Source organism: Canis lupus, chromosome 18 (assembly GCF_048164855.1).
Source record: "Canis lupus baileyi chromosome 18, mCanLup2.hap1, whole genome shotgun sequence".
NCBI classification, from domain to species: Eukaryota; Metazoa; Chordata; class Mammalia; order Carnivora; family Canidae; genus Canis; species Canis lupus.
Window position 1 is genome coordinate 40,390,229 of NC_132855.1, and position 27,983 is coordinate 40,418,211.

The 27,983-nt window shown below is 40.4% G+C and overlaps 1 protein-coding gene across 3 annotated transcripts; it reads left to right on the forward strand.

Moving 5' to 3' along the window:
* Positions 1 to 197: 197 nt before the first annotated feature.
* PON3 (paraoxonase 3) lies at positions 198 to 27,944 on the forward strand. Of its 3 annotated transcripts, none has more exons than XM_072784086.1 (9): positions 198 to 583; positions 2,507 to 2,577; positions 9,459 to 9,514; positions 14,400 to 14,565; positions 19,333 to 19,459; positions 22,688 to 22,888; positions 24,111 to 24,192; positions 24,450 to 24,578; positions 27,258 to 27,944. In XM_072784086.1, exons 1-9 carry the CDS (start codon positions 213 to 215, stop codon positions 27,414 to 27,416), a joined length of 1,362 nt encoding a protein of 453 aa, XP_072640187.1. In that variant the 5' UTR covers positions 198 to 212; the 3' UTR covers positions 27,417 to 27,944. The 3 variants fall into 3 exon arrangements, with proteins under 3 accessions (XP_072640187.1, XP_072640188.1, XP_072640189.1); XM_072784087.1 differs by having other exon boundaries at positions 389 to 498; XM_072784088.1 differs by lacking the exon at positions 198 to 583 and adding an exon at positions 805 to 963.
* Positions 27,945 to 27,983: the final 39 nt, after the last annotated feature.

Sequence of the window (27,983 nt, forward strand, 5' to 3'; positions counted from 1 at the left end):
TGTCCTATCTCCCTAAGTCTTCCCCACCTCCAGCCACCCCCTTCCCTCCAACATAATCTTCATTATAAGAGGGGAAAATTCATTCCTTGCTTGGCAGGCCCTAAGGACCCAGAAGAAAGAAGAATCAAGGAGTCTTTTGAAAGGGTAACTTCCCTAAGAAACTCTTTTTCCCTTCTTGTTACCCCTCCATTTCTTTTCCTGCACTTCTCCGGATGTTCTTTATCCCATCGGTGGTGGGGACGGCCTCGGACATTCACAAATCGACCCGGTCAGCAAACCGACCCGGGCTCCCACCCAAAGGCCAGGAAATGCGGCCCTGCGCCCCAAATCTTGGAGAAGGACGAGTTAAAGCTCTTTGCCTCGGTTATCTTCGAGGATTGCTCCGCCCAGTGTCTCGGGATCAATGCTCCGTCTCATCTTCCGTCTTGCCTTCCAGAAACAGCAAGTTTTGGGCTCCGAACTCAGCTCCCCGAGGTCCCCCGACTCTTCAGCTCCCCGGTCTGTCCCTTGGGGGAGAGTCTCGCAGCTCTGAGCCCCGAACTTCCTCTGTGTCCCACCGACGGACGGCTGTGTTCCGGCCACGGTGCGCGCCCCGGGCGCTCGCTCTCCCCGTACGCGGAGCCTTGAACGCCGGGAGCAGTGCCCCGGGGAAAGGCTTCCTCGGACCTGCCGCGCGCGGACGGACTGGAGCGCGGGCGGCGGGGCGCGGGGCCGCGGGGGCGCGGGGACCTCAGCCTCGGCCCCGGCCTCTCCCCTGCCGGCGGGCGGGCGGGGCGGGGCGGGGCGGGGCGGGCACGACCCGGGGGCGGGGGCGGGAGCCTGCCCGCCGCACCCTTGGCAGCGCTGGGCGCCCGCTCGTCGCCACCGGGCACCCCGGGCGTCGGAGACCATGGGGAAGCTGATGGTGCTGACCCTGCTGGGGGCCGGCCTGGCCTTAGTCGGGGAGAGGCTGGTGGCCTTTAGGTGAGTGGCAGCGTGGTGGGGGCGCCCCGGGCCTTTCTCTCCTCTTCCAAGTGTCAAGGGCTGCCCGCGCCGCCTTCCTCGCAGGTAGGAAAGAGCGTTTTTGGCACCTCGCTCCTCAGTTCCACCCAGCGGACTGTCCCTCGAGAAGCCCTGATGTGGAAAGTGAGCTGTTTGCCTTTCCTAAGATGCTAGAGCAGAGATGCCCCCCGTGTGTTTTCTGAAAGTCGGGCCCGCCCCCTTTCCCCCTTGTCCAGGTGACCCTTGGCATTCTGCTCCTGGGAAAAAAAAAAAAAGAGCTCCGTTGGAAGGGCTGGACCTGGAAGGGACGGGCTGCCCGCTGAGGTTTACGGCCCGCTCGGACATTGCCCAAGGCCAGGGAAACACTGATGAGTACTGGGGTACAGAGCTCGTCCTAGATTAGAGGAGCTATAGCCAGGCAGCAAGGAAATGAGCTGAACCGTGCAGATGGTGACCGGCCAGTACTGCAAGCATTAGGCCCTTTTGAAGTGGAAGATCTAGTGGTGATAGGCAGAAGGATCTCAAGAAAAGTCAATATACTGGGCTAGAAAGAAACGTTAAGTAGGATATACATTTCTGAGGGGATCTAAAGCCTCTGTTTGTCTTCACTTGTCTTAAAGTTGCTTTTATTTATTTCTCCAAGCAGAAGCTGATCTCAGAAGTTCGCGTTAGAATCTATTGAGAATCCTGATGCCTTTTGTTAATACCTTCTAGCTCAGCTTGAGAGTGTTTATTGTTACATTGATTCCCAGTGCACCCAAGTGAGAGAATCATAAAAAATAATAATTATAAGGCAGATCTAAGGTGTATTTTTACAAGAGTGGCAGTAAGATAAGTGTAAGATAAGTGTAATCTTCCTGAATACCATCCAATATAAATTTTAAATTATCCCTGGTATTTAGAAGAACGATTCACTGTGAAAACAGGAACACTATATTGAAAAATAATTTGGCCAATTGTTTACATTGTGGTCAGTTTGACGACTTTATACAAACAAGTCAGCGTAAAATTTTTTAAATAATGAAGTTAGAGCAAGAGTTCCAGGGCTTAGCTATTAGGAAACACTTGAATTTGCTGAAAGCATTCTGGTGGAGGGTCAAAAGATAGGACTATAGGGGGCTAAGGGGAGCCAAGGTGAAGATTTATAATAGATAATACTTTAGCAAATTAAATACTACTACTCTGTACATTTAAGGTAATAATACTGTTAAGTTACTTATTATATAATATCATTTATCGGGCAGCAAAGGGTTGTCCATGTATAATGGCATTTTAGTCTTTAAGCTATAAGTGGATGAAATGAGGTGATATAGGCACATTACTCATAAAATGTCCACATTGTGTAAATAAAAGTATATAAAAGGAAGTACCTACTTACTTGTTATATCATACATAAATGATGAGAAGCAAAGTTAATGAATAAGAAGGTGATTAAAGATAGTGTTTAGGAAAAAAAAAAAAAGATAGTGTTTAGACATTGATTTGGCTGTTGTGCATCGACCTCCGGTGTTTTTATCTTCTATAGACAAAGAACTAATGCATTTCGAAAAGTGGAGCCAGTAGAACCGCAGAACTGCCGCCTTATTGAGGGACTCGGTATGTATGTGACAGTGCCATTTCTTAGTCACCATCCACCTGACTGAGGCTGCAAACTAACTTAATTCCCAGCTACTCCTTAGAGCCTTCTCCCAGGGGCCTCCACCCCATCGACTGAAGCTACAGTGGGGGGGGGGGTCCTCCGGGGGCCCTCCTGAATGTCCAAATCCATGGCTTTTGCCCCAGTCCTTTTTCCTTACTGATGTCTCTCCAGTCATTTGAAGGATATCATGTCCCTTACTAAACATCCCTCCTGTCTCTTCTGTGATACTCGGCTCTCCTCTCTGTCTCCTCTCTGTCTTTTCTTGCTTCTTCCCTCTCCTTCATGGTATCTATGGCTTCAAGTATCACTTCCTTCTAAATTTATCTGCAGGTGCCAAAAGAAATAAGCCCTGGCCTTTACCCTCATGAACCTGATAGCCTACTCAGATGTCTTTCAAAAAATTAATCAAAACTCCATAGCTGCTTCCCTAACCTCTCAAACACCAGGCCTTTTTTTCCAGTCTGAAACTCCTTGCCATTTCTGTCCTTTCCTCCCTCATACTCTCACCCACAACTAGCTCTTCTTCTAGACTTCTCCCACATATGCTAAGCCCATTCTCAAAGGGACTCAGCTCCATATTTAGGAGCCATATGCTTTCCCTTTGTCCCTCATTGTTCGTTATGAGACTTCTCAGTATCAGCTTCTTCTGTGGCCTCACGTGGGGCTGATCTTGCCTCCTCATTACTGTTACTGCTGCATCGGCTTATCTGGGCTCCCAGCCTCCTATTCTCCCCGACACTGCTACTAGAAAAACAGTTCCAGGTCGATTCTGTTCACTGTTGGAGAATGAGCTTTTTCACTTTCTTATGGTTGCTCATGAAAATCTCCTCCAGGATTCTTCCTCTTTGCTTGTAGACACCAGCTCCCTCTCCTGCCTCTGAATTCCCAAACTCTGATTCACTTATGACACCTACCACCACTTTGTTTTATGGCTACGAGTGTTCTCTCTCTCAGTAGCAGATTGGAAACTTCCTAGAGTCAAGGACTGTGACTTGTTTATCAGTATGTGGCAGGATGACAACATAGTTTATTGTGATAGGAGTTTGTATTTTCTTTTTCCAGATACATATGTTTCTTTATATACGATATATTTAGACTATATATATATTCTCTCTCTATATATGTATATATATATACACACACACACATATATATGGAGAAAAAGAGAGACAGAGTTAAGAGTCTTTCTGGTTCATTTTTCTATCTTCATTTTTCTCTCTCAATTTCTTTAAAAAAAAGAAAAGAAAAAGTAGCCCTGGCCAGTGTGCTTCCTAGAACCCCGAGGTTTGTGCTGCTGGCTAGAAATGGAAGGAACTGAAGACAAGCCTCTTCCTGACTTTTGTTCTCAAAAACCCAAGCTCCTCCAGAAGGTTCTGATGGGCAAAGGATAGGAATATGTGGATTTTTTTAATAACAGGGATCCTTTCCCCCATTGCCTATCTCTGGGAGGTAGAGCAGGATCCCTGAAAGAATGGCTGCAAAGTGTCTTTAGGGAGGGTGGATCCTTGGTACTACGTGTCCTAGCCTGTGCAAAGATCATGTGCCCATCCAGGACCTGGAAGTGCCAGAACTATATAAATTAAAGGGAACACACAGGCTTGGCAGTGAGTAATTCGGTAGTGACTAGTATAGAATAAAGTCCAGATGGTCTTCCTCAGATGTTCTACTTTGTAAAAACTTGCCATCTACGATATTTGCCTGATCCTAGCAGAAGACCCGGTAATGACTGAGATTGGATTTCCCTTTGGCTTAGTGGAATGTGGGTGCAGGGTCAAATTTAATTGATTAAAAAAAAAGAAATGTAACATTTGCTCATTTGTTTACTATTTTGTGGAATGATAGTCATATTTACTACACATCTATCTTGCAAAAGATATGAGCCTACCAAATAATGTAGTGGGATAATTAGACTAGATGATTGCTAAAGCCTAGTCTGGCTCTCAGATCATGTAATTCAAATTGATTTGAGAAGCTAAAACTGGGGCTAATATTGTAAGACATATATAGACCAATGTTCTGATTATCCAAATATTTTGAAAAGAATAGCTAAAATGGTTGGAACTGGCTGAGAGCAAAAGAAAACAATGCTACTTCCTGGAGAAATTGGCATATCTCCATTTTATATTTGGAGAATTAAACAAGTTTGTCAATAGGGCAATATTGATAGACATCTACAAATAATGCCACTGCCTTACGATAGGCCTAGTGTCTATAAACATTCTGCCGACTTCCTTACAAACATTTGTATCATCCCCACAACTGACCTGTAAGGTGGGTGCTGCTTGCATTCTATCCCTGCAGGTTAGGAAACTGATGCACAGAAGAATGAGGTGACTTGCCTAGTGGTCCAGAACCAGAGAGTGACAGGCCTACCTTATGAGTCAGGGTGGTTTTTCTTCTAAGTCTTGTCCTCTTTGCCGTATGACACTGCCTCTCTTATCTACTGACAACACATTTTGTTATGGAAGTGTTGGAAAAGTATGATGGCAGCAGGAAACAGAAAATCTGAGATGCAAAAAGTCGAAATATTAATAAATAGAGCAGACCAAGACAAGGCAGCCTGAATAAAATCACTAGTGGGACCACCTTCAGGAGACCCAACTATTTAATGAGTGAAAAGCTTTCTGAAGGGATGAAAAACCAATAAGGATTTTAGGCAGGGCTTGGTAGGCAGTCACGGAGCTGGAGAAGAATTCTGATTTGTGTTCTCTTCCGGTCTAGGTTTTTGTGGTTAATTTTATTGATGAAAGAAACGTTCCTCTTTTTATTTTCCTTCCCGATATTCTTTCTGGAAAGCAAAGTTGAAAAGCAAAATAATTCTAACCTCCAGAAATCATATCTCATAGATCTTTTTGTAGTGAGTTTATCTTCTTCCAGGGCTTTGAGAGTCAAGGATTGTTTTAACCAGGAAGTTAGTTGGCTGCCTTTGGCATGTAATCAAAGCTGCACTTGAAATTACTGGGGCTCCACCCTCCGCAGGATTATCAAGTAGACAGCCATTGTCTTTGGCATCTCCCAATCTTTCCCTCCATCCCTTTTCCTCTCCAGATATGCTTCCCCTATCTCCAAAATATATTTCAACTCCATTGTAGGTTCCATTTGTTTTCTTAATTGGGTGTCAGAATCTTCTTTTCGAGATGTGCAGTAGTGATACTATTGATTATAATGTTGCAGTGTGACACTCTCTCAGGGTGCCTGTAGAAAATGATCAAAAGCCAAGGAGACAAAGTTATGCCATGTAGAGGGTTGACAGATTAAAAAGCAGTAGATATCTATTCATAAGACTGATTTTTTACTTATCAGTGGGATTTTAATAATAGTCGTGCACAGGCTAACGAGTATGTAGGGAGAACTCAGGGGAGGGTGTCCTGGGGGCTCTTACTCCCACAGGTGCCACTGTTGCCATGAAGCACTGTGTTGTCATGCAGGTGCAGTGTAGGTGGGGGAGGTGGGGAAGGAGGGGCGGGAATGCTGTGCTTTCAGTTGGTGGTTCTTTTTCACATCTAAGTGGAAAGCGCCAGCAACCCTGGGCCCTGGATTAAGTAAGTAAATAAAGACAAATTCAGCACCTCCAGAAAACACCCACCCACTTCTTTTGTAGCTGAATTACTGAGGTAAGTTAATGCTGTCAGAGAGGGTATGTGAAATGGTATTTGGATAAAAGATAAAAGAGCACACAACTTGTGGGACACCTTATACTAAGAAATTAACACTCACTTGTCAATAGTTTAACCCAAAGACAAGACAAAGTTCAAGAAACTAATATGGTTTGTCTTCCTGAGTCAGTCAACCAGCTGTTATTTATTTTTTTAAAAGATATTATTTATTTATTCATAGAGATCAAAGAGAGAGAGAGAGACTGGCAGAGACACAGGCAGAGGGAGAAGCAGGCTCCATGCAGAGAGCCTGACGTGGGACTCGATCCAGGGTCTCCAGGATCACGCCCTGGGCTGCAGGCAGCGCTAAACCGCTGTGCCACCGGGGCTGCCCTCAACCAGCTTTTATTGGGAGTTTTTATAGTGAAGAGGCAGATATATTATGTTGGGTGCAAAGCTGGAGTACTGAGTGAAAACTGGTCCTTGTTGCCAGGAAGCTTACTGTCTGGTAGGAAAATCAACAAGCCAACAGAAGGCTGCAGCCCAGGTGTGAACAAAATATCAGGGGAGGTGGCTCCCAAACTCCTCTCTAGAGCCTGTGACACCCAGGCAGGGGGTGGGGGGAAGATGTGGGTTGCCAAGAAGAGGGAGCAGCCTGTGCTCAGGCATGCAGGTGAACAAGGCTGATACATTTCAGCAACTACCAATGGAAGAACTGCAGCGCAGCTGGCATAGAGAGTGGGGAGTGGGGGCCAAAAAGCTGAGTGGGCCTGGAGCCGATACGTGGAGAATTTGGAATCCAGACCAAGAAGTTTAAGATTGCTATTGCCAACTCTGGGAGACACCCGCAGGATTTTAAGCAGGGCAGTGATAAGATTGACTTTGCAATTACCGTGATGACTGTCAGCAGTGCAAACAATGCTAGTAGGGGAGCAAAACTGACCAGTTAGGAAGCTATTGTGCAAATCCAGGGGGCAGTTCCAGAGCTCGAATGATGGTGATCAGTTGGATTTGGGGAGTAAGGAAAAAGAAAGCATCAAAGATAACTTCAGGTACTTGGGGGGATAGAAGTGCCATCCACCAAAATAAAAGTATAAGAAATGGAGCCAATTCGAGGGGGAAATGTCCAGATCAGTTTGGGACATGTTAAAAGTGAGAGATGAAAAAGCCAGGAAGGAATGTCCAATGTACAGGGGAATACAAAGGTCTGGAAATTGGCAGAGCGATTTGGGCTTGATTTAGAGATTTGAGAGTCAATGGCACATGGGTAGAAGCTAAAGCCACAGGACTGGTGGAAATTGCACAGGTAAAATGGATTCTCTGCCATGAGAAACAGCCAAAGGCAGGCTGGGTCTGGAGAATATATTTATCTATGTCCAGAACAGACTTAGGCAGGAAAATAGGGCAAAAGGAAACTGAAAAGGGGTGTTCAAGAGAAAAAAAAGTAAGAGAAAAAAAAAGTTGGTTCAAAAATTAACCAACCTGTATTCAATGTGATTTTATTAAACTGCTTTATTCAATTAGCTGGTTCTCCCCATGTCTGTTTTACTCCATGTGGAAACTGCACTAAATCTTTCAAGCCATTATGATACTATAGATAGATAAATCTTGATTAACTGGGATGTTTAGAAAATGGAACACTCTGATGAATTTAATTTTCAGGTTACCAGTTGGGGATTAGTTTCAGTAAGTGAGTATACAATTAAATCTTCTTCTGTTCTCTAATTTTCAGTGCCCATTGCTCATTACTCTGTTGATTCAAATTTGCATTTTATTGGCTTTGTTCCCCTTTATCCCCCCTCCCTCTTTGCTCAATTTTCTTTTGACACACTAGCAACACGTTATCCCACACAACCACTTCCCCATGTGTGCCAGTTACTATAGCTATGTAACAAATCACCTTAAAACTGAGTGGCTGACTTAAGTGACAATTACTTTGCTCATGAATTTGCGATTTTAACAGGGTTCAGTGGACACAGCTCATTGCTGTTCCATTTGCATCAGCTAGGGTGACTCAGGTTGAGAAGTGAAGTGATCTGAGACTCTTCCAGTGTCTTCTCTACCTTCTGTAGTCTCTGTATAGTCTCTCCTCTGTAGCTTCAAAGTACTCAGCCTTCCTACATTTCAGCTGAGGGTTCCTAAGGACCATACTGACAGAGAGGGACAGAGACAGAAGAGGAAGGGGAAGGAAAGGAAAGGGAAGTGGGGGGAGGGAAGGGAAGGGAAGTGGGGGGGGGGAGAGAGGAGAGAAAGAGAAAGAGAGAGAAGAGATTGAGAGAGAACCAGCAGCAACTATCGTTATGATTTTACCTTGTATGCCATGTGGCATCAATTCCACCTCATTTTATTTGTTAAAGTAGTTACCAAAATCCACCCAGATTCAAGGGGAGAGAATACAGAGCTTACCTCCTTATGAAGGAATATGAACATCACATTTTAAGAAGGGCATAGGGGTATGATATATATTGGTTCTACCATATTTGTAAAATATAGTTTGCCACAGTAGATAACCATTGCCTTTATCCTCAGTCCTGCCTGCTTGGGACCACAACCTATGTGGGTCTCTCTCTCTCTGTTAGGAGACATATAAGCCCCATTTTCATCTGGTTCATGGTCATAACTTACTTCTTTTATGCTTCTTTCCATAGAAAAATGCTCAGGACCAGCCCTTAATGAGAAAGAGAGCTGACTAAATTGTTCAAATTTATCTATATTCAGTAGTCTTTCCTAAGACTTATTGCTTTTATAACGGATAACAAGTACCCAATAATTTCCCAATATGATTGGATAAAGATATATTTTTAGGCCTCAACAAGTTAGAAAAGAGAACTGTTTGGCTGAGAGGCCTTTAAAGCACCCTCACAATGATGACTTTCCAAATGTGACCACTCCATCTGTACATCAGTCTTTTATGGGGAATGAAGGTGAATCTCTCAGGGCATAGCCTCGAAGTTGTTACATAAAAGAATAAATCTCAGCTATGAATTTATTTTATAGTTATTTGCTTTTTTTTTTCTCCTGAAAATTGAGTTCTAAAACAAATAATTTAGTATTTAGGGAATCTGATTCAGGTTTTACTGTAGAGTACCATGCCTCTGGGATTCCTGGAAGTTAATGTAATTTCCCAAGTAAATAGTTGAAAAAGTTAATGTAGTTTCCAAAAGAAATCTAAAGTTTGTCTGTGAGATTTACTTTTTAAGCCTTCATTCATGCATCTTCCTGATCCTCCACTTCTTTTGCAGAAAATGGCTCTGAAGATATTGATATACTTCCTAGTGGGCTGGCTTTTATCTCCAGTGTGAGTATTTTCCATGGCCCTCATGTCAATAGTTGGATAGATAGTACATTAATGTTGCCGACTAGAGCTGCCAGATGGATCCCTACATGCTCATCCTAACTGTGGTCAAATCAGTCAACAAAAAAAGCCAAAACAAAATTCCAGAGTGTTAGGATACCACAGGAATGCCCAGGTTGCTTGCCCCATGTGGCCAGCTCCCTGTGGGCAGTTACAAATTCAGGATAGTCTCAATAAGTGTATATTGATTTCCATTTGATTCCTAGACTAGTCTCTAGTTTTGTCCTGTTGGTGTCCATCTTCATCATTGCCCTGTGGTACTGGATCTCAGCTTTTGGTAGTCATCTCCTCACTAGCTGGTAGTCTTTTCTCTATGCCTGTTTGTGTTTGGAGCTCGGTAAATGTTTGTGAATCATATGTTGACTGTGTTACTTGATTCAAAAGCCGGAGTATTTTACATCTTAGATTCCATGCCATCCCTTCCAACTCTTTCAAAGGCAAGTAGAGAAGAGCCTACATTTTATTTCCAATACCATCTTCACAGATTTGGAGTGATCAGGAAGCTATATGAAAGACTGACAAATAAATGTAAATAAATTAAACACAATAAATTGAAATGCACATGTTGTGAAGATGTTTAAAATTACCATGTATTTATTGAACACTTGCAATTTAAAATGAGATCTAAGATTCTAAAAAAGCAAATAGACTCCATTTTCAATGTGAATTCTGATTGCGGAATTGCGTGTCCTAAATACTAGTAGAATACTACCAAATAACATGAATTTTTAGATCTATCTTTTTGGCTAAAAAGGGACACATATAATCACACTTAAAAGCCTGAAATCCTAAATCCTTAAGAATGCAAGGTAGAGTCAGGGGTTCACTTGGATTTTAAATTATTGTTGGTGGCAATAAGTGTTGGGATGCATGAGTGGGAGAGGTTTTATTTCTTTAGTTTTCCTCTAAAACCAAAAGTAAAACAAAGCTGTCTAGAGGAGTTTTTCCTTTGTTGTCTTAAATTTTCTAATGTCAATTAGATGTTCAGTGTTATGCCAAATAGACTTTTCAAAATGATTATTCTATAACTGGGAGATTTCTTTGCTTTGAGGAGATAATATTTGTAGTTACAGCTGTGTGCTGCTTTTCTATTTTCATTGGAACTAAAAGTACTGAACTATTGCTGTATAGAAACTAGAGATTTTCAGTGGAGAAATGTTAATGTGGAGCTTTAAGTAATGGAGCTCTTTTTTATAAACAACTCATAGGGCTAAGGATGGTGTTTTTGGCTTATTTTCAATTTCTTTGCACTGAAATGAACTCAAGTCCTTGTTTTTGGTTTTTCCTATCTCCCTTTCTGGCCTTCCCAGAGCATGTTTGGAAGCTGCTGGTTTAGAGAGAAACTCTTCACCACATTTGTAGTCAGCCTATAGAGAAGTGCCAGGCAGGCTATTTGCTTCCTTACCTTGGGACTTGGCATGCTTCTCTTCGCCTGCCTTCTTCACATGAGACGAAGCCAACTCCTAGTTCTCTGTCAGGCCTTACTGTGGTGGCACTTTAATTCTACAGGAAAGTCTTCCCTGACTCTCTTTCTGGGTGACATGCCTCTTCGATGGCCTCTAACATTGTTTGTGCCTAGGTGCTTATATACTACACCTTGTCTGATGTGCTCTCCTGGTGTTGCCTCCCCAGAGTTCAAGCTCCTTGTGGCCAGAACTTTGTGGAGTGTCTATTGCCATGCTCAACACCTAACACGCTACCTGACATGAGTGGGGTACTTGGCTATTTACTTAATGCATGTGCTGGTGAATGAGGGCAGTTGAGAATTTCAATGCTGGTGCACACCTCCATGTAGCCTATTGAGGAAAATAAGACATCTGCCCCTCCAGGGGATTTTCACCATTTTTGGTGGTGAAAGTTATCCAAAGGATGGCTTGCATTCACTTTCTACAAATTCTTACCCTATTGCCTTAAACAGAAAACTAGGTGCAAATGAAGCTACTTCCTGGACTTGTTTCATTCATCATGACACTTAATCTAGGTCAAGTTTGTTTGCAATACCCTATGCTTATTTACTTATCAAATTATTTCCAGTCCTAGAACATCCAGTCTTTAAACTAGCTGGCAGTGCCCCCAACCTACCAAGATACTTGCTGTGTTCAAGATACACTGAGCAGTGTTCCCCACTGTCAAACCTTTCTTTTTTGGTGTGGCAAGAAATAGTGTGGAAAATTAATGATATGAGTCACTTAGTCAGTTCACTTCTCTGGGCTTAGTTTTACTTGGCGAAAGGGAAAATCTAGATGTCTCTGACATTTTTTTTTTTTTTTTTGTCCTTTATTACCATTACCTAAGCCACTGGGCTTGGTAACAGTCTGACTATGTCGAAAGGTTAGACCTGAAGACTGAATTTAATGACCTGATACTGGGAAGAACAGTGGTGCTCTTAACTGAGAGTAATAAATACAAATGAGAGGAAGGATTTGGGGAGAGAATGTTGATTCTGGTTCTAACAATTTGATTCTGAACTGCTCCTAGGAAGAAGTTGGGAATGTGAGCTAGACCTCCAGAGATAGGTTCCAGGTAAATGTGTAGATCTGAGAATAATTGGTATAGAAGAAATATCTGAAGCCTTGTGAATAAGATCTGCAAGGAAAAAGTATAGAACAAGAAGGAAAGAGAGGTGGATGAGGATAGAAGGAGGAAGGGGCGGAAAGAGATGTAGGACTTCTATCTGGAAATTCTACTTTTGACTTTTTGAGAAGGAATAAAGGGGTACATCATAGTGTCAAATGCCATAGAGCTACAGATAAAAAAAGGTGGAGGGGTTATCAAATAAGATATTTTGGAGGGCACTGATACTACCTTGAGTGGAGGCACTTCTACAAATTCATGATATTTGGAGCCATTCAAGACAGGTGACAAGACCAAATGATGTTTCTAAGCCTACAGTGTGGGGAAAGCAAGATAACTGTGTGTTTGAAGGAGTAGTAAAATTAGGAGAAGATTTGTTTCAAGGAAGGAGAAATGAGCAATCTTTCAGGCAAATGAAGGGGGCACTGGTGAGAAATGAGTAGGAAAGCAAGAGAGAGACTGTCATTTCTGAAGACGTGTCCCAGAGAACAAGCAACTAAATAAATAGACAACAGAAGTATTTAACTTAAGAACAGAAGAGGGATACTCTTTCCTTAAAAAAAGAGGGAAAAAAGAAAAGATTGATAAAACTGAAGAATTACTGAGACAGAAAGGAGGGAATCAAAGGAAATTCATGTTGAGTGGCAAGGGGTTTTGTTTTGTTTGTTTGTTTACAGAGAGCTAGGAGGTAAAGTCATCCACTGAGAATAAAGAGGAAGAAGGTAGGTGCTTTGGAAGATAATAAGATGAATTTAGAACAGATACTTGGGGAAATGCAATAGATTGCTTGGTAGAATGAACAAAAAGATTGATAAACAGTATTGAATGTCTGAAGCTAGAATGATAACTTTATAGTAGAAGTTTTATATAAAAGCTAGACCAGAAAAAAAAAAAAAAAAGTTAGACCAGGGCAAGGGGAGTTGGTAGGAATTTGATAAGGAAGCAGTAAGTAAAGAGTGTGGCTTCCTAAGAAGACTGTTGGTTGATGACGACAGGTTCAAGGTCTGAAAGGAGAAGTTTGTGGCTAGGGGCACACAGATCTCTCTTCCTCCAGGTCAGGTGACCTGAGAAAAATGAAAGCTGGAATAGTACCTTTTCGAATGGATTTCAGCAGTGCCATTGCTATCTGGGGAAAAGCCAGGTTTCTGGTAAGATTTAGGCATAGATGAACTATTCTAAAAAAAAAAAAAAAAAAAAAAAAACCCTCGAAGATGTATGTGGAGTTGTTTGCAACTGAAGATTGACTCCCATAGGGGTAGAGTGAAGGACAGTGGAAGGGCCAAGAATAGTATTATTATAAATAAGTGTGAAAGTGTGTATGCATATTTCTAAGCAAGGGAGGGGACAAGGAGACAGAAGATAGAGTAAGAAGGAGATAATTTAAATCAACTATAACTGGAAATGAGGCTACAAGAAAAGATACAATGTTGTTGATATTAATATATATCAGAATGATGGGGGAGGGGACCAGGGAGGAAGTGACCTGAGTTTTGTAACTGGTGTAGCACAAACCAACTCCAAGTTTTGGCACAATGACCTGGGATGCAGCTAAGGCCCATTGCCTATTATTGGTTGATAGACACATGTAATTGGTCCTTCCAGTAGAGAGATCCACAATCCAAGTTACTGAAATACATTTTTTGCAATATTTGAAGAAAAGGATTCATGTCCAAATTTTCAGATATAGCTATAGGAACAAAATAGGTCAGAAATAGTCAACTTTATGTGACCGGTTCCCCTATGTGAATTCTTGGCTACTTCTGCTATTTGTCACTACATAATACAATGGATGTAGGGATGGGAGCAATATAATGAGACTATATACCCCTTCTCTCTGCCTCAAGGAAGGTTAGTTGCCAACTATCAGGGCTGGAAAGGACAGATTATCAGGCAGGACTTACCAATCATACACTTTAACTCTCTTATTTTATAAAAGAGGAACCAGAGGTGTAGGCAGGCCGAGGAGCTCACACAAAGTAACCCAACCTAGTGTCTTGCATTATACATTTTAGCTTAACCCCTTCTATGTTAATAATTGAATATGAGTTCTTCCCACATTCCCATTCCCAATGGCTTAGGTGACATTGGTAATCCCTCAGATCAGATAATGGCACAAGATGACAGAGTGAAAAATCCCAGAAATCCAAAAGAAATTCAGAACTTTGAATATTTTTGTTAGGTTTTGAGATTTTAGCTTCCATATCAAAAGGAATGAAAGTCATATATGCACTTACTTATTTTATATTTTTTACAGGGATTAAAATATCCAGGCCTGCCAAGTTTTGCACCAGATGAGCCAGGACAAATTTTCTTGATGGATATGAATGAGCAAAACCCAAAGGTCCAGGCATTAAACATCAGTGATGGTTTTGACAAAGCATCATTTAATCCACACGGAATCAGTACTTTCATCGATGAAGGTAAAGCCTGAATGCTTAAAAATAAGGGGGAAATGAGGGAAATACAAGCCACTCAACCTCAACAACTGAATGTGTATGTGAAAGGAGGGAAAAGTCTATTTTACCAGAAAAATGTATATTTGTAAGATAATAAATGTGTACTAAACATTTGTAAACACCACATTCAAAAAGGGAGACTAGAAGGTGGCCATTCCTTCTTCCTCTTATCTCCTTCTTTTTCCATTTCACCTTCAAAACCAGTTTGGAGATTGTTCTCAGCAATCTAACATATTTGTGGGGCTGGGGCCTTGCTACCCCTCCACCCCCCTCCCCTGGGCCCCTATCCCTGGGGCTGTTTGTTTAAAAAGAGTAATAAAAGGAATAAAAAAAATTATCCTGAAATAAAAAAAAAGAAACCTAACATATAAACTGAAAGCCCTTTGAAAATAATTGTGTGACATCAGAAAACATAACATGAAAGAAAACAAGAGATAAACTAGACTTCATCAAAATTAAAAGCTTTCTGCTTCAAAAGACACCACGAAGAAAGTGAAGAAATAGCCCAAAGAATGAAAGAAAAAATTTGCAAATAATACATCTGATAAGAGACTTGTATCCAGAATATATAAATCACTCTTACAACTCAACAACAAAAAGACACCCCAATTTAAAAATGGACGAAAGATCTTAGTAAACATCTCCAAACAGATATGCAAATGGCCAATAAGCACATGAAAAGATATTTAATATCCTTAGTCATTAGGAAAATGCAAATCAAAACCATAATGAGATGGCACTCCATTCCCACTAGGATGGTTATAATAATAATAAAAAAGCAGACAATGACAAATGTTGGCAAGGATGTGGAGATATTGGAACCCTCGCACTTTGTGTGGCCATTTTTGAAGGCAGTTTGGTTCCTCAAAATAAAGAGTTACTATGTGATCCCCAAACTCCACTCCTTGATACATACCCAAGAAAATTGAAAACCTAGATCTACACAAACACTTATACACAAACATTCATACCACCATTATTCCTAATATCCAAAAGGTAAAAATAACAAATTCTCACCACGTGATGAATGCATATACAGTGGGATATTATTTGGCAATAAAAAGGAATAAAGTTCTGACGTGTGCTATAACATGAATAAACCTTGGGAAAATTATCGTAAGTAAAAGAATTCAATCACTACAGGCCACATACTGTATATGATTGCCTTTATATCAAGTGTGCAGAATTGGCAAATTCATAGAAACAAGGAGTAGCTTAGCAGTTGGCAGGGGCTGGGGAAATGGGAAATGCAGTTAATGGGTATGGGCTCTCTTTTGGGGGTGATAAAAACGATCTGGAGCTAGAGAGTGGTTATGGTTGCACAACTCTGTGAATATACTAAAAACCATTTCAAAAGCATGAGTTTAATGACAATGGATTATATGGCACAGCTGTTACAAAAAACTAAGTTATTAATACATTGTATATACTTTAAAACAACAGCTTCTGATGTTATTTCTTACTTGTTCATAGTTCATAATTCCAGATTAATTTAATTTTCAGATATGTGTGGATCCATAGGGCATGTGGAAAATAAAAAGTGAGATCTCACTAATTGTAACTAAGTGAAGAGAAGGCCAAATAGAAGTGTTGCAATTCAGAATTTTTAAAGAAATGATGTGTTAATTCTTTCAAATACATACTGGGGTTACATGTATTGTTAAGAATACATTTGTTGGAGTGATTTTATTGGATAAAAAAATAAACATTAAGAATTATTAATCCACTTACCCAACAGATCTTTGTTAAATTCCTTTGGTCTGCACAATAGACTTGTTCGTTTTTATTTATTTTTTATTTTTATTTTTTTGACTTGTTCGTTTTTAAATAAGTGGGTTCCTTTTAAAACTTTCACATATAATTTATTTATTCCTCAAACTAAAACACTGGGCCCAACTTTTTAAAATATGGAGTTACAATGTTTCATCTAATTTACCCTTCAGATATCTCTCTAAGCTGTCCACCTCTTCCCATCCTCCCTGCCACCATCCCAGCCCAAGCCCCCAACATTTCTTCCCTGGACTCTATAATGGCCCCCTGACTATTACTGTCTCTCTTATACCACCTCCTTCCATTTTCATAAGCAAGAGTTATTTTTTTATGCAAATCTGATCACGTCCCTCCCTTCTCAAAATTCTCCATATTGTTTCTATTACTCTGAAGAAAAATCTCACTTCTCCTGAATGGCCTGGGCTCCTAGGCAATACCCCTATGTGTGTACTCTGGCAACTGAGTGTCTTCTCCAGTCTCATCAGATTAGCACCTTCCCCCATGACTCTCTCAACCAGCCGCCCTGGATTTCCTTTAGACCTATAAAATGCTCCATGCATCAGGGCCTTTGCACTTGCAGTTCCCTCTATATGGAATGTCTTTCCACCACTTCTGACTTATTCTCACTAATCATTTAGGCCTCAGTTTAGATATCACCTTCTCAGGAAAGCCTTTCCACCATCTTGCTTCTGACTGTGAACCTTATTATATATTTCTTCTCAGTGCACTCCTTCCTTTAGCACTCATCAAAATGGCAATGAAAGTTTTTTTATTAATGTTAAATGATACCAACCTTTTTCCCTCTCCCACTATTGCTCTATAGTGAGCTCCCTCGCATCCTTAGATCCAAGCTTGTTACCCTTTAAGTGGGGGCCACCCTATGAAGAAGACATCTCCCCTCTCCTGTATTCTTGTATTTACTAATTATTTCCTCCCTGTTTTCTTTTTTCTTTATTTTTAAAAAGATTTTATTTATTTATTCATTAGAGACACACAGAGAGAGGCAGAGAGGGAGAAGCAGGCTCCCTGTAGGGAGCCCGATGTGGGACTTGATCCCAAGACCCCGGGATCATGATCAGAGCCAAAGGCAGACATTCAAACACTGAGCCACCCAGGCGCCCCTCCTCCCTGTTTTCTTCTCTAAAATATAATCACCATAAATCACGTGTGGCTTGTTTATTGCTGGATTCCCACAGTCTAGAACAATGTCTATTGCATAGTAGGTACTCTGTGATCATGTGTTGAATGAATAAATGAATGAGCCCCATGAGACAAGGCAGATATTAATAGTCAGTTTTGTAGATGGAGAAATGGGATTTGAAGAAATGCAGTGACCTGTGACTTCACATCTGTCATTAATAAATGACAGTTCCAGAAGTAGAACCCAAGTGGTCTTCCTATATCCTATACCCTTTACTTGGGTGATATAGGGTTCCAAGCTCTTTTTAAATTATTTGAGTCACCATTTCTTTGCCTGACCCTCATCTAGACACTTTCATTGGAGAAAGGAGAATGAGTGACCCCATTAACCTAGAGCTATTTTATTGCATGGGATAGTGTTAGAGGTGGATTTTTTTTTTTTTTTGACATGGAGAGTAGGGGTTGTTTTTTTGGTTTCATCTTGTTTTTGTTTTCTGAGATGGAACCAGTTTATAGACTAACCCTTAAGCACTTAATTAGACTTTCAGAAGTTGAATATATTATGATTGCAATCTTATTTTATTAGTTACTTCCTTTAATTATGTATTTAATAAGGGCAAAACATTACACATAAATTGGAATGGAATGAGAAGACAAAAACCAAAAATAAGCTTCCCGAGCATCTCGTATATGGGAGGAGAGGTCCAGGAGAGGTCTAAAGAAAGGATAAAACCAAGGCAGTGCATGTGATGTTCATGTTGCGTCTGGCAATACAGTCTGGCTGAAGAGCCACGTGGAAGCTGAAATCCAGCTTGGCTCTGCTTGCAAAGCCTTGCGCCCTGGAACAGAACTGGGTCAGACTAAAAGAAAGATTCACCTGTGAGGGAGTGCCTTTCCTTAATTAGGGTAAAGGTACCTGTGTTTTTCAGTGGCCCTGAATATAACTCCTGCAACTCTGGGCTGACACTTGCTCTATTGCATGTTTGAGAACCCATCAAGAAGGGAAGAGGGGACAGGAATGCAGATCAAACCCTACAGTGGGAGATGGGGCCAGGCTTTTTCAAACTCCAGAACTCATCTGACCTAGCACTTCAATTCAGAAAACAGTATTTTGAGAAACAGATTACTACCCTCAATCCTGTCTGCAGCAGTTCACATTTCAGTGTGAAAACAGATAGGTGAACATGCTCAAAGTTGGCAATACTTAGAACTGACTAGTCTGCTTTCTTTTGCATTCATAGTTACTTCTGTGACTGTTGGGCTCATCAAATATTGTTGCAACCTTAGGTAGTTGACTTGTGCCAGAAGTTTATTCTCTAGCTGGGACATGTCACTTATTTTAAGAAATTTGCATAGGGGATCCCTGGGTGGCATAGCCCTGACATTTCTTGATTGTGTGTTGCAATGTAGGCGTTTCTCACAGAAAAGAACTCTCAGCACAACTTTTGCTCGCTTGTATCCACTTCTCCTGTTGAAGTGCCACCTTGGGAAACCACATCTGTTTAGTTTATTCACCTTTGTAGTTCTGTATCTTCCTGTTGGAGAGGGTATATAGGTGAGGCTGAGGAGACTATTGAGAAATGTTTGGGCTTGGCTCTGCCACTTGGTGGTGGTGCAATTTCTGATGAGTTATTTACCTTCTGAGCTTCAATTTTCTCAGTAAAATGGAGATTCTGGTAATATACCTAGCAGGTGTACTGTAAGGATCAAATGCAAGGTATATAAGAAGGGTGCTTGAACATTATGAAGTTCTACACCAAGTTTGATAATAGTTGCAATAGAAGTAAACTTCTTGGAAATTATGCCTTTTTCCCAACTTAGACCATACTGTGTATCTTTACGTTGTGAATCATCCCCACATGAAGTCCACCGTGGAGAAATTTAAGTTTGAGGAACAACAACGTTCTCTTGTACACCTAAAAACTATAAAACATGAACTTCTCAAAAGGTATGGAATTAAAGCACTTTGTACTTCTATTTATTTTGCGCCTCTGCTGTGTGCTTTATTTTCTTTGGTTCAGCAGGCTTAAACTTTTGTTTTGTGGCATTTTTTCCTAAAGCTTTCAAGAGGTTCCCATGGTGACTCTGCCCAGCACCTCACTAGAAATTGCTGTATTCAGTATTGAATATCTTTATATTCTCCAACTTTTTGAAAGCATTTTAATCCTATAAAGGTGCTCAATTAGATTCCCAGCTCTAATTCCATCCTCTATACCACAACAATGCAATACCTACTATTGGGCTCTCTTCAAACACCTACACCTTTTTCTAGTTGTCCCGGTAGGTTGTGTTCTGAGAGCATTACCGACTGGCTGTTATAAGCAGCCTCCAGATGGGCCATTCCTTTGTTTGATAAAAGCTTTAGAGCACTATTTGAAAAAAAGGCTGTAGGCACATATAAAAATTCACATTTACTAAGCGTTGACTCTGTGCCAGGCACTGTGCCAAAATACTTATTTAATTCTCCCAACAGCCTTTAGTAATAGGCAGGAGTAAAAAACTGGGACTTAAGAAGTTTCAGGTTAAGTAACTTGCCCAAATTACATAATTTGTAAGTGGCAGAACCAAGGTGTAAACCTAGATCGGTCTGCATTCAAAGCCGGACTCTCAGTCACAGTGACAGACATCCTTCTTACGTTGTTGAGAAAAATAGTTAAGTTTTTTAGTGTATAATTGCCCTGTTCCAAGGCTGTAACAAACAATGAAGAATTTGTCTTTTGTAAAATGGACTCAACGGCTGAAACATTAGTAGAAGTTCATCTTTTTCTAAAATAGAACAGGAAAAGAAAAGGAAGGAAGGTCACCTTCTCTCCTTTGCTCTCTCTCAAAATCATGTTTGAATTTCTCCCTGTAGAATTTGGGGGTGATAAGCAGAGGGCAGAAGAAGAGAAGATGGGGATGCTGAATGCTTCTCGTGATGCACTGCACTGGGTTCTGAGGCACAGTGGGGACCGGGACCGCCATGGGGTTACTGAGAAACTGTGGACAAATCTCTCAACCTATGCTTCAGTCTCCTCAGCGAAATGGGGTTCTCTCACTGACCTGACTTACCTAACTGGTGATTGTGAGGATCAAATGCCATAACATATGACCTCACTGAACAAGTTCTTTTCATTGAAAGCACAGCCTGAGGGAAAGTTCAATAGGCCAGGACTTTACTGGAGAGTTACCAGCCGAGGGCACAGAAGTGAGGGATCAGCCTGAGGAGGGAGAGTGGGTGTTGAATTGTGTTGAATGTGTTGAATTGTGTCCTCTCAAAAAGATATGTTGACATTTTAACCAATCTTCTCCCAGTGACACTTCAGAACATAACCTTATTTAGAAATAGGATTACTGCAAATGGACTCAGTGAAGATGAAGTTATATTAGAGTAGGGGGGTCCTTAATCTGATATGACTTGTGTCCTAATAAGAAGACTGTGACAGACAGGGAGAATGCACGTGGAGATGAAAAGTGAGACTGAAGCATCTCCAAGCCAAAGAATGTCTAGAGTTACCAGCAGCTAGAAGAGGCAAGGACAGATCCTCCCATAGAACCCTCAGAAAGAACGAGGCTGTCAGCACCTTGATTTCAGACCTCTTGCCTCCTGAGAGACAGTAAATTTCTCTTATCATAGACTACCCAGTTTGTGGTGCTCTGTCATGGCAGCACTAGGAAACTCATACAGGAGAGAAGCTGTAGGGAGTATGTTAGCAAGCCAGCCATTGCTAGGTGCATCTAACTATTGGAAATCATGAGATTGTCCTCCAGTACACAACATCAGCCTCATTTTAGGACAATCTAGCCAAGGTAAGAAAGGGGGAAGAGTTTATCCCCCTGTCCAATCTCTGCTGAGTCAAAAGTTTGCCTCAAAGGAGTATTAACTCCTGCACACTTCTGGGTGTGAGTATGCAAGTCAAGCCTGGTGATATCCTGTGCTTTGATGTCAGCACACATACCTGGAAATGGGAGCCTGAGGTCCATTACAGAAATAAGGCTGTGCTGTGGAAGGGCTGTCAGAACCACGAAGGGCTGGTTGAAGGCATGCCAGCTGGACCAGGGCAGGGGACGCTTTGATGACCTAAGGAGAATTTTTGAGAGGTGCCCTGATACACAACCTCCCCTGAGCTCTCAGGGTGTAGAACAAGGTGCTATGGGGAACTGATTATTAGGGAATCCAAAATAACCAATGCATTTGCCAGTACTTTTGGGAGGAAGGAATGCTTAATCCAAGACCCAAAAGGTGAGTAGCCTAGTGACCTTGGGAAAGTCTTTGCAAATTAAAACCTCAAAGGATTTCCTGATTCATCCAAATTATTTTTCTAAATTTTTAATCTAAAAGTATTTAATTTTTTTAACATTTTTTTCATCACCATCTCTTTTTTCTTTTCCAAAATGTAAATGACCTTATTGCTGTTTACTCTTAAAGAGTATAACTTATTTCATTTAAAAATTTTAATAATATGGAAGAACAAAAGCAAGAAAGAATGACAGTCACAATTGCAATATAAAGATCAGGATGGACTAGGTTATGTTACAATAACAGAAAAGAAGAACTATAACACTCTTAGTGGCTCAAAACCACAAATTTTGTTTTGTTTTCTTACTCATGCTACATGTCCAATGCAAGTGATTCAAGGACTCAATGTTATATTGTCCTCGTGTAGGCCCCTAAGAGACCACACTTTCAATCAGCAGAAAAGTTGCCAGTTACTGTTGAAGAGTAAGGGAATCATGGTACATATTGGCTCATGTTCCAGCTAGGAGGTGCACACATCACTTCATTTTACTGGCGAAAAGCAAGTCACATGGCTGGGCCAAACATCCAGGGCATGGAGAAGCCTAATTCCAGAAGAAAGAGAGCCAGAACTATTGGTGAACTGCACTGTGACCACCACGAATAACCATTATTAACATTTACAAGTCAACACTTTGGAGTTGAGGTTTCATTGCATGTGTTTTTTGCTGACTTCTGTGGAAGAGAAGATTGAGAAAATAATAAACAGCTAAAAGAAAATCCATCAGGTGTGATGAAAAATCATATACTTTATGTATGAATTTCTTAATCCAAACTGCTTCATGTATACTTTATCATGCTGATGAACATAATGGTCTTTGAGATGTAGTGATTTTGACAACAATCTGGGTATTTATACACTCCTTGGGTTTTGCTCTCTCTCTCTCTTTATCACTTTAGTGTGAATGACATTGTGGTTCTTGGACCAGAACAGTTTTATGCCACAAGAGACCATTACTTTACCAACTTCTTCTTGGTACTATTCGAGATGATCATGGATCTTCATTGGACTTATGCTGTTTTCTACAGTCCAAGAGAGGTCAAAGTCGTAGCCAAAGGGTTTAGCTCTGCCAATGGGATCACAGTCTCACTAGACAAAAAGTAAGCTTTTATAATTTTCCAATACTTTGCTCTTAACATTTTGGTGGACTCCTTCTTTTAAGAGGTGATTACGTCCTCAGGCTTAAGTAGTGAGGTGTGGCCAGGGTTCACACTCTATGTGTGATCATATGCACACCATTTGCCCTCTTACATGTCAGGCTCCCCCAATGAAATGAAAGATGTGGACTCAAGGATGTGAGGTTCTTGTTCTAATTTATTATTCTAGATTCTAGAAACACTGTTACCTAACACACTGAAAAGGATAATAAATGCACAATATCTCTGCCCTTTATGAGTCTGAAAAGCATTTAAGCTTTACACCAAGTTGAGTTACCCAAAAGTTCTATTTATTTATTTATTTATTTATTTATTTATTTATTTATTTATTTATGATTTTATTTCTTTATTCATGAGAGACATACACAGAGAGAGGCAGAGACACAGGCAGAGGGAGAAACAGGTTCCCTGCGGGGAAGCTAGTGTGGGACTCGATCCCAGGACCCCAGGACCACAACCCAGGCCAAAAGCAGATGCTCAACCACTGAGCCACCCAGGTGCCCCCAAAAGTTCTTTTTGGAGAAGGAAACATGACTTAGATTGGGCATTGTGATTGTGTAAATTTCAGATTTACTGAGATATTACAGCAGATTTTTCTATAAGAAAGTACGATTTTATGCAGCATAAAATTTTATGATGAACTCTTTTAAAGTGTTTTAAAATGGAAAGTGTTTTTTAGAAGAAAAGTACCCATGAATATTAATATGTAAATTTGAGATAATAGAGATGATCCCTGTAGAAAATAACTCAGTGTTCTTCCTCTTTTTAAAAATGATTGTGATTGAGCTTCACGGTCATCTGATACGTCTTTCCAAGCACTAGTTTGCGGAAGTACAGATTCTCTTGGTCTTATAATAAGGAGGTCTACTTACCTCCACCTAATTGAAGGAATAAATTGTGACTCCTAAGTAATGAGACTGAGCTTATATGTCACCTAGAAACACCAAGTTCATTACTCTATAGTCCACCTCTCATATTTGAAGCTTACTTAAAGCTCTTGAAAGATCTTAAAAATAAGACTGTTATCTTCTGGTACTGTGGTTTAGAAAGACCTTGCAGTGGTACTTGGACCTCTTGTGAATTTGTAAACAAATTCTCTCCTCCAAAGTAAAAGCTTATGTCATCTCTCATTATTACTTACATGTAAATGTTATTTGCTTCAAAGGTATATCTACATAGCTGATGTAACTGCTCAGAACATTCACGTACTGAAAAAACATGAGAACTGGGATTTAACTCAAGTGAAGGTAAAAGCACCCTGGCTTGCCCACACAACATTGCCTCTTATACCAGCTCCCATGCCTGATCTAGGACTGTGCTCCTTGAATGGAGGAAACTTGACTATTTTAGAAGAATATCAGTGAGATTATGCTTGCACTTCTAAAATTCAGTAGAAAGGGCCCTTAAAAAGACCCATTTAGGGAGCCAGAAGGAGCTGTTGGGGGAGAGGAGGGGTACACAAGAAAGTTGAAACAATGTCTTTATATTTCCTTTTTGTTGGAAGGTAATACATTTGGGCACCTTAGTGGATAACTTAACTGTGGATCCTGATACTGGAGATATTTGGGCAGGATGCCATCCTGACGGCAAGAAGCTGCTGATCTATAACCCTGAGGATCCTCCAGGGTCTGAAGTAAGTTCCTATACTTCTCTGAGCTCATAGGCAAAGGTGCAAGAAAAATTTTGTTGAGGTGACTTGGGTCACATGCAATGCTCCGGAACTGAACAAGTCCGGCATACAGAAAAAGCAGAGATTTTCACAGAATAGAGAGATAGAGCCCATTAATCTTTTTCAGGTCTCCTGGTGCCAATTTAACATCAGTGCTAAACAATATGTCCCACTCTTGCTAGGGTTGTACTTGCTATTGGGAAGAATAGATAAGTAGGAGCTTGATTACTCACATTGACCTAGGTTGCCATATCACATTTCCAATCAAGATATAAACTCTGGGAAAGACCTAAAGTTAGGCAAAGGGAGAGTACTATATGAGACCATCTTCTTTCACACTACCTACTATGAAGCTCAAGAGAAAGGATTTAAATGACCATAATCTAGAAACCAAATTAATTTTTGCCAGCAGGTGCTAATATATACAATACTGTTGAAGAATGTCTCATTTTAAAGATGCTGTTTGTGTTATTCAAAATTTCTAAAGAAAAAAAATTCTTCTAAAACAGGTGTGCCTGGGTGGCTCAGTGGGTTGAACATCTGATTCTTGATCTTAGCTCAATATCAGGGTTTTGAGTTCAAACCCCATGTTGGGTTCCATGATAGGCCTGGAACCTACTTTAAAAAAAGAAAAGAAAAAATATCTTCAAAACAATAGCATACACCATTGAATGGTATGTGGCATTAAAAACAAGAGCAGCATTTTCTTATAGCATTCAGTTTATGAATAACAGATCTCTAGTACATTCAATATAGATACAAATTCTGGCACACATACTCTGAGAGATTAATTGACAAAAATTTGTTGAGTGCTTATAATGGGCCAGACTTTGTTCTAATGCCTGGAATATATCAGAAAACAAAACATACAAAGATCTCTGCTCTTCTGGAGGGGGATAGACAATGAACAAAAACGATAAGAAGTAAATTGTATAGTAAGTTTGAAGGTGGTAAGTTCTATGGGAAAAAAAGTATAACAGGGTAGAGGGAGTCAGGATTGCTGTGAACAAGGGGATGGGTAGTCCTATTATTAAATACAGAAATCAGGGTAAGCCTCATTGAGAAGGTAAGGTTTGAAGAAAGAAATAATGTTTGAATCTAGATTGGGGGAGTTGGGGAATTAAAATTCAAACCCTAGCCTGGTAACTGGCCCCGGTAACATATACTTCTTTCTGCTTCCAATATAGCTCCTCTTCAGCTAAAAAGAGTATTTCTCTAATTTATTAACATATTAGTCATAGCTTCTTAAAAACAAACAAACTAATGACATATGTTGGCAGATTGAATTTAAGTAATAAAAAAACAAACAAACAAGCAAAAACACCAAAAAATACAAAAAGAAACAAAAGTTCAGTCTGAGCTAGAGCCTAAAGAACTGTTACCCTAAGCTAGCAATGTACTTTTGCTTCAGATACATGTCTCGAAAAGTGATACATGCTATTATTTTTTACAAACACTCAACAATATCTGCTATAAGAGAATGAAAATATGGGAATGCCTGGGTGGCTCAGCGGTTGAGGGCCTGCCTTTGGCTCAGGTCATGATCCCAGGTCCAGAGATCAAATCCTGCATCAGGCTCCCTGAGAGGACCCTGCTTCTCTCTCTGCCTGTATCTCTTCCTCTCTCTGTGTGTCTCTCACTCAGTGTGTCTCATGAATAAATAAATAAAATCTTTTAAAAAGAGAGAGAGAATGAAAGTGTGATACATAGCATGATTTGAAAATCTTTCTCATATATCTATTTTCATGTTCATCATATGTTTATTTTAGATAAGATTTCTTCCTTCACGGTCAGTGAGACCCCTCACTTGTGGTTGAGGCTGAACTTTTCTACACAAGTTCCAAGTTTGAGTATTTTCATGTAGCAAACCTGAGATGAATTTATGGGCTCTTCCTTAAGATGAAAAAACAAAACTAAACTCTAATAAGTGTTGATATATATTCATGACTCATCAATTTCTAATTGGTTTTCTTTAAGTCCTGTCATGTCCTATTTGAGTGAACCTCATCCAGGCTATTTAGAAAACTGAGCACTTATATGTTTGCTGATGAGCAAACAAAAGTGTGTTAATCTTGAGCATCAATAACAGTCACAGGCAGGGATGTCATATGGCATTCCAAAGTATGCATTCTCTATGCTTCTGAGCCATTTTTGCAGATGTGAGGGGGGCTCCAGCTGTGATGACTACCATCCTACTGGTTATGAGGTTAGGTTGGCTTGTTTGCTGAGTGTCCCTGTATCCTTTCTGTCCTGTGTTTCCGTCCCCATAGTAGGCCTAGTCAAAAGCAAGACCCTTCCCACAGAGTAACACTATTCACTCAGGAATCAGATAAGAGCACCCACTGGTTCTCACCTCCTCCTTTTTTTTTTTTTTTTCACCTCCTCCTTCTATAGGAGATGCCTGAACTATCAAAATTGTGTAAACAACCTTGTTGGGGAATTTGGCTAATGTCAGATAACCAGTCCATTTGACTGTATAGATAGAACATTGCTATTTGCATCAGAATAAAAAAAAATAATTGTATGCAAATGTTAGTGTACTGATTTCTGAGAAATATATTAATTTTGGAATATTTGAGGAGGAAATGTCACTGGCAGCTGTTTGCTCATGTAGTATATTAATGAATGATCTTTTCTTAACAGGTACTTCGCATCCAGGATGTTTTGTCTGAGAAGCCTAAGATAAGCACCGAGTACGCCAATAATGGCTCTGTGCTTCAGGGAAGCACCGTGGCTTCTGTGTACCACGGAAAACTTCTCATAGGCACGGTATTTCACAAAGCTCTGTACTGTTTGCTTTAGATCCCAGACATTCCAAAAAAGTCTTGTTAACCAATGAAAGACAAAATTGCAAGCAGCAAAATAAATGTGTTTATTTGGGGTCTCAGGGATTGCAATGTGAGAAATACAGATTCGGCTAGAATTGAAAGCTTGATCTGGGGAGACAAAGGAGGTTGGAGTTTTTAAAGAGGAGAGAAGGGATTTACATAAGTTGTTTGAAGCAAAGGTTTTTGGTGTTGGTATAGCTACAGTTACACTAATCTACGTGTGATTGGTTGCTAGGGCTAGGCAGAAAGTCCACTTATGTCCATTTTAACACCTACTAGATGACTTGGCTTTTAGCTGAGTTTAGGAAAACTTCTGAGAATTTTATATAGAGCATGTGCATAAGCCCCACCTCCTTGATGTCCTTCAAGCTCTATTTTAAATAACTCTTTTAGTAATTGTCACGCAATTTTATTGTCTCTGTTGTCAATCTACATGTTTGGTAAAAATAAACCCATAATTATATGATAAGTGGAATTGTACATAAATGACAAATACCAATAATAGTGTGCCTGGGTTTTCTTATGTAAGAAAGCAGCGTGA